The sequence below is a fragment of the Somniosus microcephalus genome, chromosome 8 (assembly GCF_052327205.1).
Source record: "Somniosus microcephalus isolate GS21.2 chromosome 8, FLI_Smic_1.0, whole genome shotgun sequence".
In the NCBI taxonomy this organism is placed as follows: domain Eukaryota; kingdom Metazoa; phylum Chordata; class Chondrichthyes; order Squaliformes; family Somniosidae; genus Somniosus; species Somniosus microcephalus.
Genome location: NC_140994.1, coordinates 34,706,649 through 34,719,717, shown reverse-complemented (window position 1 = coordinate 34,719,717; position 13,069 = coordinate 34,706,649). Strand labels below are relative to the sequence as shown.

Genomic DNA, 13,069 nt, shown 5'->3' with positions numbered 1-13,069 from the left:
TCCGATCTTCCCTCCCCTATTTCACAGCCAACGTGGCCGACTTGCTGCTCGTCGATGATCGGCTTACCCACCACCGTGATAGAAGGGATGATCCTGCCTGTTGCTGATGGAAGGCTTCGTGTTAGAATTCTTCCGTTGCTCTGCAGACCCAAGTCTTTTATCAGCAGAATGATGAGGGCGGATGCCTCTTCTCGACGTCCGTTAAACTGCCTTGGATAATCTCTGCCGCAGGGTAAGATCATACTCGTCGCCACTGTTAAGTCTGTGTGTTATATTGAGAATTAATACACAGACCACAAGAGTAAAAATTAACAGGTTTTTACTAGTCGAAGGTCAGGGCGGAACTGCCCAATAAATCATTACACAGCACTTATATACTGGTGTGGTCACCACCGGTATTACAGTATACAGCAGCCAAGATAAAGTAGTGCAACTCTTAAAATAGTTCTCTTAAAGGTGGAACGGTTCTCTTAAAGGTGGAACGGTTACATACACTACATGTTCCTTCTTTCTTCGTTCTACACCTCTTTTCCCAGTGGTTTAGTTTGTCACATGCATTGCAGCTTGTTCCACATGCTGGACATTTCCTCTTGTCTGTGTAATCGTGCGGTCTTCCACAATTTCTGCACATGTCTCCCCCGTTGTCATGTGCATGTCTTTGTGTGTTGTACTTTTCTCTCACTGCATCCACTCTGTTGTCCATCTCAGAAGCCGTCCGCATGTCAGCCGTTTGAGAAATCAGCGTTTTCATTTGCTGCTTCATGGCTTCATGAGCTCTCGCAATATCTACAGCCTCTGTTATTCCGAGCTTTTCTTTTCCTATCAGGGCTTTTTGTACCTCTACATGTGCTGACCCCCATATTAGCTGGTCCACAAGCTTTTCTTCCATTTCCTTAAATTTACACTTGCTGGCTTCAGTTCTCAGCCTTGTTAGGAAATTGTCAGCTGTTTCACCGGGTTCCTGTCTTAGACTCTGGAATTTGTATCTGTGTATACGGTGATTGGATTTAGGCTCTAGATGGTTGCTGAATTTATCAAAAATTGTCGCAGGGTTTTCATTTTCCTCTTCAGTCAAACTCCAGCTATTATACAAATCTAGACCTTTTTCTCCTGTCCACAACAGAATGTAACTAACCTTTTCCTCGTTGGTAGTGCCCTTCAGGAAGCTTTTGAATGTAAGCTCACATTTCTGTTTGAACTTGCGGAATGCTTCTACTATATCGTCGGCTTCCCAGTTCATGAGGGGTTGCATTTGCACAGTCGTCATTTTAGTTTCCCGTACGATTCACTCTCAAATCACCGCAGACATCGGCACTCACAATCAGCTTATAAAATCACTTTTCGTCTTATTCGTAGTTCGTATAGCACAATTTTTTACTCACTTATACCGCTGCCACCATGTTGTGTCTCCTTGTGTTCTTTTACTATAAATAATACAGACACTTTTAGCTCATTTTAGCTACTGCTTTTTACTTAGCTGTATTTCTGCTTTGTTTCTGTGCTGCCGCATGGTGCGGAGTGATACAAGATGTCCGACGCTGCACTGTGCACTGCCCGTGCACAGTGTGCCACATAGCAATATAACTACACCATACCAAAGTAGTTCCATACCAAAGTAGTTCCATTTAATGATGTGATACTATAACAATGTAACAATGAACATAAGCAGTTCAACGCATGATGGAACAATTTATTTTCTTCTCACTTTTCTATACTTCAGGGAAGTATTATTGACAGTTCTAACTAGATTTCTGAGAAGATTCATTGCTGCAAAGCAGTTCCATCATCTTTTACTCAGGTACGTTCTAAAATGTATTTTGAATGGCTAAGTAGTACTCTAGATGTTGGACATTTTATTCCATAGAGGATACTCAATAGTGGGCTGTTACACACTGGTTTTATTTCACTAGTGATGAGACAAATGAATTGCGTAGATATTGATAATAAGTGGGATAAATTCTATATTCAAACACTTATTATAATTTCTTGTATATATCATGCTTGATACAAAATATGATGCCAGTATAATTTACTTTTTTTAGTATATTAAACTTAAATTTAGTTTGGGCTGTTACCATCTTAAAAATTCTGCTAGTGGGATTCAACTTAGAAACTATGGATATCAACCATATATATTTTCATAATTTTCCATGGAGCTAATTGGATTTTGTTTCATCAATTTGGCATGTTAACCTCCATATTGGCATCTCCCAATAAGAGGGAGAATCTCAGTGCGTTCAGTTTCCTCCCAACATGGTGATTTAAAAATGTATTTGTTATATTTAGAGTGAGAAAGTAGAGATAACAAATATTGAAGAAATATGTTTCTTTTGGAATGGTGACACAGGTCGTTTGAGAAGTGCAGCTTGATGTGGATACCCTGTTGATTTGCGCCCTTTCTTTTGTTTACCTACCTCACCTCCGATTCACACTCTGCCTGATAAACCTGCACAGTATTGCCAACCTACCCTCTAGGGGAAGCCTAAGATGTGAACATAAGCCTTAATTGGAATTCAAATAATAGTGTTCCTGTCCACTACATGACCCACTAACATATGGTTCAGCTTTCAATATTTATCAATTGTCTCATTACAGACTTAAACTTAATGAAAAGCCCATCATTACATTTGAAAACTTTTATTCGCACTTCAAAGAACAAGAACCAAAAGGCTATCCAGCTTGGATGGATCCTGTAAAAAGACCCCATGAAAGCAAAAGGATGAGTGCAACCCAAGCTCATATACAACTGAAAGCAATCGTTAGGGAGAGGTAATGTCTCTGCCCTTACAACAAACACTAAATGAAGCTTTTGAATTATTTGCTTTAAACTTGAAGAAAATATATTTGTCTATTGCCTTAACTAAAAAGTATGCCTCGTTAATGATGAGCTCTACTTTTGGTGTTGTCTACTTTTAAATGGCAGTGGGATGTTTAATTGATGTGTTTGTATAACTGTTATACCCAACAAGTGGTAAGACTGCATAACTATAACATTGTCCAAGGGGTTCTGTCATAGAAATGTAGGCACCATACTGTAAAGTGACATGGCACAGTAACACAGGATGTTAAACTTACACCATGTGAAATCCTTAGGAACTGGACAGTGACGTTTACCAAATGACATTTTCTCCCATGCTCATGCCCTTCACCTCCTTCCTTTCTGATCCTGCAATATCTGCTGGAAATCAAAGGATTACTCAAATTCCACTTTCAGAGGTTAGTGTGAGCTTATTGGATGTCAGAAGAGAAGAACAATTGGAAATGATCCAGCCGGAATTTTGCGGGGGGTCAGCGGGCGCGATCGGTGGTGGGTTGGGTGGGAAAGTGGATTTTTTTCATAGCGGGTCAGGACCCTGCTGTGAACCCGCTGCCATGCTCTTTTCCCGGTGTTGGCCTGTCAGCGCTGAGCAGACACGACACGCAGCGGTGGGGGACCTAATTCAGGTAATTAGTGGCTTGTTTAGAGCCACTTAAGAATGATTTTCAGCTTACCTTTTGCATTTGACAGCTCGCCCACAGGGTCCATGCTGGTCGTGGACCACATCTGTCGAGCTGAGGCAGGAGTTCAGTGGCCATTGAATCAGCTGTTGAGTTGACAGCTTCAAATGTACAGTAAAAGCTCCCACCTTACAGAAATATCTTCCCTCAGCCACAAGCTCTCTCACTGCATTTCCACAACAGATTCACCATGTTGCAAGTCTTTACACAAGTTTCCATCCAGTCTGACCTCATTACCTCTCTCACCATTGACAGATTGCTTCTGTCAGCTCTACTTCACCTGCCATCTGTTCCATCAGCATTGGTGCCCTTTATACTCTTTCACCTTGGTCCTCAGAATCCTACCACAATCAGCCCCAACACCAGCAGCACCAGGCAAACCAGCAGCACCAACAACAACACCACCAACCTTCTCCACAATCACCTGATGCTATACAGGACAGAGGGCATCAGCACCCAACCACAATGTTGTTTTGGAGGCGAGGGATGGCCTCACCATGGCCAGATTTACTTCACTCGACACTATACACCCTGGCTGTCACATGATGCGCCAGGTTGGCACCACCCCCACACCAACACCATAAAGCATCCCTACAATGTCCAAGCCACTTCTTTCACACTCATGACCATTGCGGGGGGTACTGCTATGTCTCACCATTCACTGCAACTCACTAAGCCACGTCCAAAGGTGCACACAAACCTGTCCAAGAATGCAAAGTGTTGAAAATAAAGGTTTCAATGTTTGACACCACATTAACAGAAACTTTACATGAAGATTGCATAAAACACCCAACTGCCTACCCTTGTGTGTTGTTAGTTGGTATGATTGGACTCAGATGAGGGTGACTATGATTGGTGGCTAGTGAGATGGGGAAGTGATAATATAGATAGAGAGGGATGGGTGGAGGTGCAAGGTAAGTTGGTGCGAGTAAGGATGTGCAGGAGTAGAGTAGGGAAGGCAGAGCGATGGGGATGTGATGAGAGGCACAGCAGGATGAGGTTGAGTGTGGCTTTGTACTAACATTTCGTGATCTACTGGGATCATTGAAACATTTGCGGCACTGCACCCAGGTCCTCCTGACCACATCCCTGCTTGTGACCTCCTCTGCAATGTGCAACCAGGCTGTGTTGATCTTCTGGGAAGGTCTCTTCCAACCATGGGAAAGGAAGAGGACCTCCCTGCCTGCTCTGGCTCCCTCCATAAGCATATGGAGGGAGTCACGGGAGAACCTGGGCATATACCTGTGTGGTAAACCACTGTTTGTATTCCACTGTGTACATGCCTGGACATGTCTCAGCTGACTCCTCCCACGAGTCCAGGTATAAAGGTGACTGCTCCACAGTCCCTCTGTATTCTGGACCAGTCGACCACTCGAGGCACACCTTCATTCTCTTGTTAATAAAAGCCTGTTAGTTGCTCGCTTAATCTCAGTCTTTTGAGTTATTGATAGCGCATCAATTTTATTAACAAGATTTTTATAATGGAGAAGATCCTCACACCAGCATGCCTGGACTTAGATCATCGGGAGGCGGACTCATCCACCAAGTTTACTCACTGGCTTAGGTGTTTTGAAAAATTCCTGATCGCCTCCGCTGCAACGTGTGGTAAACCACTGTCGTTCACTGTGTTCACTATTGTTGTTGTTGTTGTTGTCATTCACTCTTGTTTCACTGTTATACCTGACTATGCCTCAGCTGACTCCGCCCTTGGCTACCTGGTATAAGGACGGCTGCACGGCAGCTCTCTGCCATTCGGTCGTCCACTAGAGGCATAGTCCTGATCTGTTTGTAGTTGCATTCAGTAGTTAATAAAAGCCTGTTGTTCTGAACACTACTCGGCCTTTTATTAGAATCGATAGCGCATCAATTTTATTAACTACTGACAAAAAAAAAAAATAACGATGCTGCAGATACTTAAGATCAAGTGCCTGGAACTCGACCCGCAAGAACCGGACTCGCCTGCTAAGTTCTCACACTGGTTGAACTGTTTTGAGTCTTTTCTGGCCGCATCCGGCGAGACCGTCGCCACCGATGCCGACAAGCTCAGGGTGCTGAATTCGAAAGTAAACTGTAGTGTATGTACCCGTCTACCTTTAAGAGAACTATTGTATGTAACCGTTCACCTTTAAGAGAACTATTTTAGGTGTGGCACTACTTTGTTTGGCTTCTGTATACGGTAATACTGACGGTGGCCACACCAGTATATAAGTGTTGTGCCAGGAGTTATTGGGCAGATTCGCCCTGACCTTCGAATAGTAAAGTCCTGTTTTAAGTTACTCTTGGAGTCTGTGCATTAATTAACTAAACAACCCACAGACTTTACAGTGGCGACGAGTCCGATCGTACCCCGCGGCAACAATACTACTGAAGCAACTAACGAGCGTCGAAAAGAGGCAACCGCCCTCGTCGTTCTGCTGGGAGAAAACTCGAGCTGCAGCAATAGAAAGGAGGAAGAATTTAGCGACAAAAACTTCCATCAGCAACAGGCACTGACTGTCCCCTCTGCCACGGTGAGGAGTGAGCCGATCAGCAAGAGAAGCAAGGCGGCCACGGACTGAGTAAGGGAAAGTGAAAAGAATAACCGGAGGATAAGGGCTGTGCACTCGACCACGGTCGAGGGGGAAAGGAGCCGGACAAAAGTCGGGTCCAGAGGCGCTGAGACTGGGGCAGCGTGGAGCAAGGAAGCCGCGGTACTAATAGGCTGGGGGACGCAACGGCATCGAGAGACAGCTAGACCGCGACCGGCGGGAAAAGCCGGGCAGTGACCGAAGCCACGAAGCGCTGCGACTGGGAGCGTAGGCGCGGGAAGAGATAGACTCAGCCGCAGCCGGGGAGGGAAGCACCGGACTGCGAGAGGGCTGGGAGGCGATTGGGAGCCGAGCGAGCGGGAGAGGCAGAGCCGACCAAGGGAGACTGCGCGAGAGCCAGTCCAGCGGCTGAAACTGTTCTCCGTCAACGGGGTGTACCCAGCGCCGGTAGAGCCGAGCGAGCGGGAGAGAGACAGAGCCCGAGCAAGGGGAACTGTGCGAGAGCCAGTCCAGCGGCTGAAACTGTTCTCCGTCAATGGGGTGTACCCAGCGCCGGTAGAGCCGAGCGAGCGGGAGAGAGGCAGAGCCCGAGCAAGGGGAACTGTGCGAGAGCCAGCCCAGCGGCTGAACCTGTTCGCCGTCAACGGGGTGTATCCAGCGCCGGTTGCCCTGCCGAGAAAAGGGGAAAGCCCTGAAGCCAACGCGCAGGCTGTGAACCTGAAAGCCAGCCGCCGTCGCCCGTGGGGAAAGTGTACCCCTCCCGCCAGGGAAGAAACACGGGAAGCCGCCATTAGGCGGGGAAGAAGACAGAAGCGGGAAACCACCATTGAAGTGGGCGGGGAGAGAAGATAAGCGCGGGAAATCGCCATTTTCGCGGGAAAACCGCCATCTTAGGAAAACAAAAAAAACAAAAAAGAAGAATTTAAAGAAATAATTTGTGGTGTTTATCAGAAAGAGAGGAAGATGCCTAAGCGTGGTAACATCAATGATTTTAATTCCGAGGTAGAAGACTGGGCCACGTACGTGGAACGCATTGAGATCTATTGTGAGGCCAATAAAATAGAAGAAGATGACAAAGCTATAACCTTGCTAAACTCGATGGGCGCAAAGACATACGGGCTCTTGAAGCATCTACTATCACCAGCTAAACCGGCGGATCAGACTTTCGATGATATTGTGGCTGTTCTGAAGGATCACTTGAACCCCACACCGTTGATGTTGGCTGAACGATTCAAATTCTATGCGAGAACGCAACGGAAAGACGAAAGCAACGCGGAATACTTGGTCGAACTGCGTAGACTAGCGAAACACTGCCAGTTTGGAGGGAATCTGACAGAGGCATTGCGAGACAAGTTCGTGTGCGGGTTGTCCAAGGAAGGAACGCAAAAGCAACTACTCGAAGAGAACGACCTTACACTTGACAGGGCTGTCCTTATCGCAGCATCGCACGAAGCCGCAGCGAAAGGAACTGCGGAGATGCAGCTAAAGGCAGCGGCACTCGGGGTGGACCAAATTATCTCGAGTACAACAAAATGCTATCGTTGTGGGAAGACAACACACGACCAGAACCAATGCTGGTTTAAGAACCAGGAATGTAGGAAATGTGGCAAACTGGGTCACATAGCTAAGGTATGCCGGTCAGGGAAAAGGACCAACAACCAAAGGAAGCCATCACAGGAAAAGTACAACAAGGTACACAAGGTGGCTGAGAAGAGTTCAGACGAACAGAATTCAGACTCAGACCCAAACGGCCAGGAGCTGGGTAGTCTGAGAATTCACAATGTGAGTAAGGAAGCTGACCTACAAACTATCTGGGTCATGCTAAAAATAGCTGGAATCCAAGTGAAAATGGAGTTGGACACTGGATCAGCTCTATCAGTCATAAATCGAAGGGATTACCACCGGCTATTCTCACATATACCCTTAAGAGATACCAAGTTCGTATTGCAGACATACACGGGGCATAAAGTATACCCCATGGGAAAGATAAGAGTCAAAGTGAGAGATAGGGGTAAAGAACACCCAAGAATGAACTTATACGTACTACATGAGGGAGGACCACCACTTCTAGGACGGGAGTGGATCAAGAAAATAGACATGGAATGGCAATATCTAAAAGCCATAACGAGTGAGGACTCGGTGCAGACAATCAGCTCAGATTCTGAAACGGATGACGATAAGACCAACCCAAATATGAAAGACAAGGCTGAAATGGACTTGCCGACGAAGGTTGGAAAAACGAAGGCATGCATAAAGGCTTATGCTCCAGAGAAGAACAAAGTTTCAGAGCAGAACTTCACCGAATAACGACAAACTAGTTTGACAGAAAATTCTGAGCCTGTTCAAGTTACGGACATATCCATGACGGAAGAACACCGAGCTCGGACTCAAACTTATTTCAAATTACGACAACAATTAGAACAATTGAGTTACCGTCTCGTACAAGAGATGAAAACAATGAAAAAGTTCTATGACACCGAATGGGAGAATCTGGAAAGACAACAGAAGCAGCTAGCTCAAGCAGAGAGCGACCATAGAGCCATCGTGACCAATTACCGATCACATCTCCCTTATGCTGTTCAGGAGTTAGAATATTTGCAGGAAGAAGCAAATGAAGAGGAATCTTCAGGAAGCCAGGATTTTATTCCAGTTCTTCTCTACGACTCCTTACAAGCAGAGTGTGAGAAGTTGAAAGAACAGTATGAACAGGCCCAGGCTACAATTCTGGAAGGGGTTAACTCGGCAACCTCCGAAAAGCTAGTTTCAGTGGAAGCATATGAGCAACTGAAGGTTGAACATGAGCAAGAAGTCCAAAGGCTGCAGGAAATTCTTGATGAGCTCAAGGCCAAGACAGACTCATCGGTAGAAGTTCCATCCATAGATGAGAAATTAGAGGTGAAAGACATGGCAGAACATGAAAGACAAGATGTACAAGAACTCATAAAAATATTAAAGGAAACCCAAGACAAATATGGGGCGGCAATGACCGAGATTCAACAACTTGAAGAACAGATTCAACTGGGAATCCGTTCAGTGGAAGAAAAGGGAACTGTAAGAAACACAGAGACTGTAAGAATGGCCTCTGAACATGAGCTAGAGAGCATCAATGCGCAACTTCTCCGAGCGCTGGAAGCCAAAGTACAAGAGGAAAAGAAGGTGAAAGCATTGGAGGAAAAGGTGGATGAAATGGAGAAGACTCTGACCCACAGTGTTCCCGTGGAAGAGTTAATGGTCAGCCAACTCCTTCATATGCTGAAGGACAAGACTCTACCATGGGAACAATCTGAACATGAGCTTCAATCTTCAAAGGGAAGGAGTTCGGAGCTCTCAAAAGTTATGGAAATAGCTGAGGTTGCAACATAGATTTTACAGGGATGCCAAAAGTACGCTGAATCACGTCAATGTGAACAGCAGAATGTTGAAACAGCTGCTCCAGTAGAAGGATTGAATAGCCTGATCAATCAATCCCCGAGGGAAGGGGAAGTGTTGAAATCACAAACGAGGTCATTAGTGAAGGATTTGCAGGAAACCCAGGAAGAGCGGGATGAATATGAACGCATGAAGAAGTCTCTTCAGGAAAGATGTCTAGGGAGGGAACAACAGTCGGCTAACGTCCAGTTGGGTACGGAAGAAGTAGCAGGCCCTCTCGCTAGACTAGCTCAGGATGACACCGAATATTACCATGACCTGTTGAGTGACACGGAATATTACGATGACTTGGTCTGCCCAGCTTGTGATGAAAACTCCCAAAGTGCAGAAATCAGGATGAAGCACTTAAAGTCTAAGGAACATAGGGAGATGGTGGCGCTACAGCTGGCAGCGGATAAGGGAGCCCCGAGAGTCTCCAAGAAGCAGAAAAGAAAAAGACAAAGCAGAAGACGATAACCATCTAAATCATTATCACTTCTATCAGATCATGCACGTGGGCCCTACGAAGGGGGCCAAATCAGTTGGAAAGTAGGAAAAATTACCAAGGCAGTCCAGCTGTTTGTAAAAGTCAGCACTGCTGGTTCAGCAGGACGGAAGTTCAAGCTGTTAAGCCAAGGAAAAGACTATTGGATGAGTCACGCTAGAAATGTGAACCGGCTACACCACAGAGATGTTGTTCGGACCGAGTCAAGACCAGAGACTGAATCTGTGAACTGTTCCCGCAGAGACTGAATCTGTGAACTGTTTCCTGCAGAGACTATATGTGTGAATTGTTTTACATGAAGTTGATTATATGTTATGTTTAATGGGGAATAAGTATGTTGTAAGCTAAAAAGGGAGAATTGTAGTGTATGTACCCGTCTACCTTTAAGAGAACTATTGTATGTAACCGTTCACCTTTAAGAGAACTATTTTAGGTGTGGCACTACTTTGTTTGGCTTCTGTATACGGTAATACCGACGGTGACCACACCAGTATATAAGTGTTGTGCCAGGAGTTATTGGGCAGATTCGCCCTGACCTTCGAATAGTAAAGTCCTGTTTTAAGTTACTCTTGGAGTCTGTGCATTAATTAACTAAACAACCCACAGACTTTACATAAACCACCGAGCTTTTGCCCTTATCCGGGACGCTACGAGCTACCAGGGGGCTATCGACATTTTAAAGGAACAATATGCACGCCCGGTCAACTATGTTTACGCAAGACATCTCCTGGGGTCCCGCAAACAACAGCCTGGGGAACCCACAGAAGCATACATACGGGCGCTGAAGGAACTCGGCCGAGCCTGCGAATGCAAGCAAGTATCCTGACTATAGAGAGCATCCTGACAAACTGTATCACGGTATGGTACGGCAGCTGTAGCTCCCATGACCGGAAAGCCCTGCAGCGGGTAGTCAAAACTGCCCAACGCATTACCGGCACCCGGCTACCGACCATAGAACATATATATCAGAAACGCTGCCTACGGAGGGCACGGTCCATCATCAAAGACCCTACCCACCCCAGCCACAGTCTGTTCGCCCTCCTACCACCTGGAAGACGCTACAGATGCATTCGCACCCGTACGACCAGATTTAGGAACAGCTTCTTTCCCAGGGCTGTCATCCTACTGAACTCCACAAATAAACACTAAAGCCTGCACATCTGCCGATGCACTTTATTATGGTCATATTTATGATAATATATATGTACAAATGTACGTTGAAATGTTTAAATGTCCTAATCCAAATTGTACACTCTCGGGAGCCGCAAGCCTACATTTCGTTGTACTGCACTTGTGCACTAACAATGACAATAAAAGTTGATTTGATTTGATTTGATTTGTATCAGCCACGGAACATACGGAGGAGCTCATCCGGGACGCCCTCGTTGCGGGCCTCAGGTCCACTCACACACGGCAGCGACTGCTGGAAAGTAGCGAGCTGGACCTGAAGAAGGCGATTTCACTCACCCTTTCGTTGGACGAAGCCCATCGGAACATGGAGGCCTACTCCCCAGACCGCGCGGCCGCCTTGTGGATGTCGCGGCCGCCGCCATCTTGGGACGTGGCGCCGCCCCGGGCCCCGGCCCCAACTGCTGCAGCGATGTCCCGCCCGAGCCAGAAATGTTATTTCTGTGGCCAAACCAAACACCCCAGGGCGTGCTGCCCGGCGAAAAACGCTGTCTGCTCTGCCTGCGGTAGGAAGGGACACTACGCTGGCGTCTGCAGAAGTCAGAAGACCCCTACATTCAGCAGCGCCGCTTGCGATTCGTGGGAGCGGCCATCTTGCCTTCCTCCAGCCTCGTGGGGATCGGGATCGTCATGGGCGCCGCCATTTTGTCCTTCTTCTCCGACGCCGCCATTTTGTCCGCCATTTTGCCAACGGGCCCCCGACTCACCCACCGCCTCACCGGGGTTTTACAGCGACGCTCCCGACTCCACAGCGGCCTCCATTACGCTGGATCAATCCAGACCCCATCAGCTAGCCAGGTCCACGATGGACATCCAGGTAAATGGCCGCGCCACAACTTGCCTTTTTGATTCCGGGAGCACGGAGAGCTTCATACACCCTGATACGGTACGGCATTATTCCCTCTCGGTCCTGCCAGCGCGCCATCGGATCTCCATGGCCTCAAAATCTCACTCAGCAGACGTCGGCGGCTACTGCGTAGTGACCCTTTCGGTGAGGGGCTCCGTTTATAAAAATGTAAAGCTCTTCGTCCTGCCACATCTCTGCGCTGCCGTTCTGCTGGGGTTGGACTTTCATTGTCACTTTAAGAGTGTCACCTTGACATACGGTGGACCTTTTCCCCCACTCACTGTCTGCAACCAGCAGTTTTTAAATTGCCCACCGCGCCCCACCTGTAGTCTCTCCACCCTCAAAATCACCCACCCCCCCGTTCGCTAACCTCACCCGCGACTGCAAGCCTATCGCCACAAAGAGCAGGCGATACAGCACCGGGGACAGATCCTTTATAAGATCTGAGGTGAGGTGGCTCCTGAAGGAGGGGATTATTGAGGGTAGTACCAGCCCCTGGCGAGCTCAGGTGGTAGTCGTTAAGACCGGCAACAAGCAGCGCCTGGTCATCGACTACAGCCAGACAATCAACAAGTACACCCAGTTGGACGCATACCCTCTCCCCCGCATAGCCGACATGGTTAATAAGATAGCGCAATATCGCGTTTTCTCGACCATTGACCTCAAGGCAGCATACCACCAAATCCCTATCCGCCCTGAGGACCGCCAGTACACAGCTTTCGAGGCAAACGGCCGTCTTTTTCACTTCCTCAGGGTTCCTTTCGGCGTCACCAACGGTGTCTCCGTCTTCCAGAGGGAGATGGACCGGATGGTCGACGAGAATGCGTTACAGGCCACGTTTCCCTACCTGGACAACGTGACCATCTGCGGCCATGACCTGCAGGACCATGACGCCAACCTTGATAAGTTCCTTCGCACGGCCCAACTCCTAAACCTCACGTACAACAAGGAAAAGTGCATATTCCACACAACCCGCCTCGCTATCCTTGGCTGCGTGGTGGAACACGGAGCCATCGGTCCTGACCCTGACTGGATGCGCCCCCTGATGGAACTTCCCCTGCCCCACTGTCTCAAGGCCCTCAAAAGGTGCCTGGG

General features: G+C 47.4%; 1 protein-coding gene across 2 annotated transcripts in view; it reads left to right on the top strand.

The window, feature by feature from the left end:
• The window catches only part of LOC147113440 (EF-hand calcium-binding domain-containing protein 6-like), a 95,428-nt gene that overhangs the window by 25,595 nt on the left and 56,764 nt on the right, over positions 1 to 13,069 (top strand). For both annotated transcript variants that reach the window (XM_085994516.1, XM_085994518.1), the window contains exons 4-5: positions 1,721 to 1,798; positions 2,596 to 2,769. In XM_085994516.1, coding sequence (XP_085850642.1) covers positions 1,721 to 1,798; positions 2,596 to 2,769 — 252 coding nt within the window. The remainder of the gene's footprint in view (positions 1 to 1,720; positions 1,799 to 2,595; positions 2,770 to 13,069) is intronic.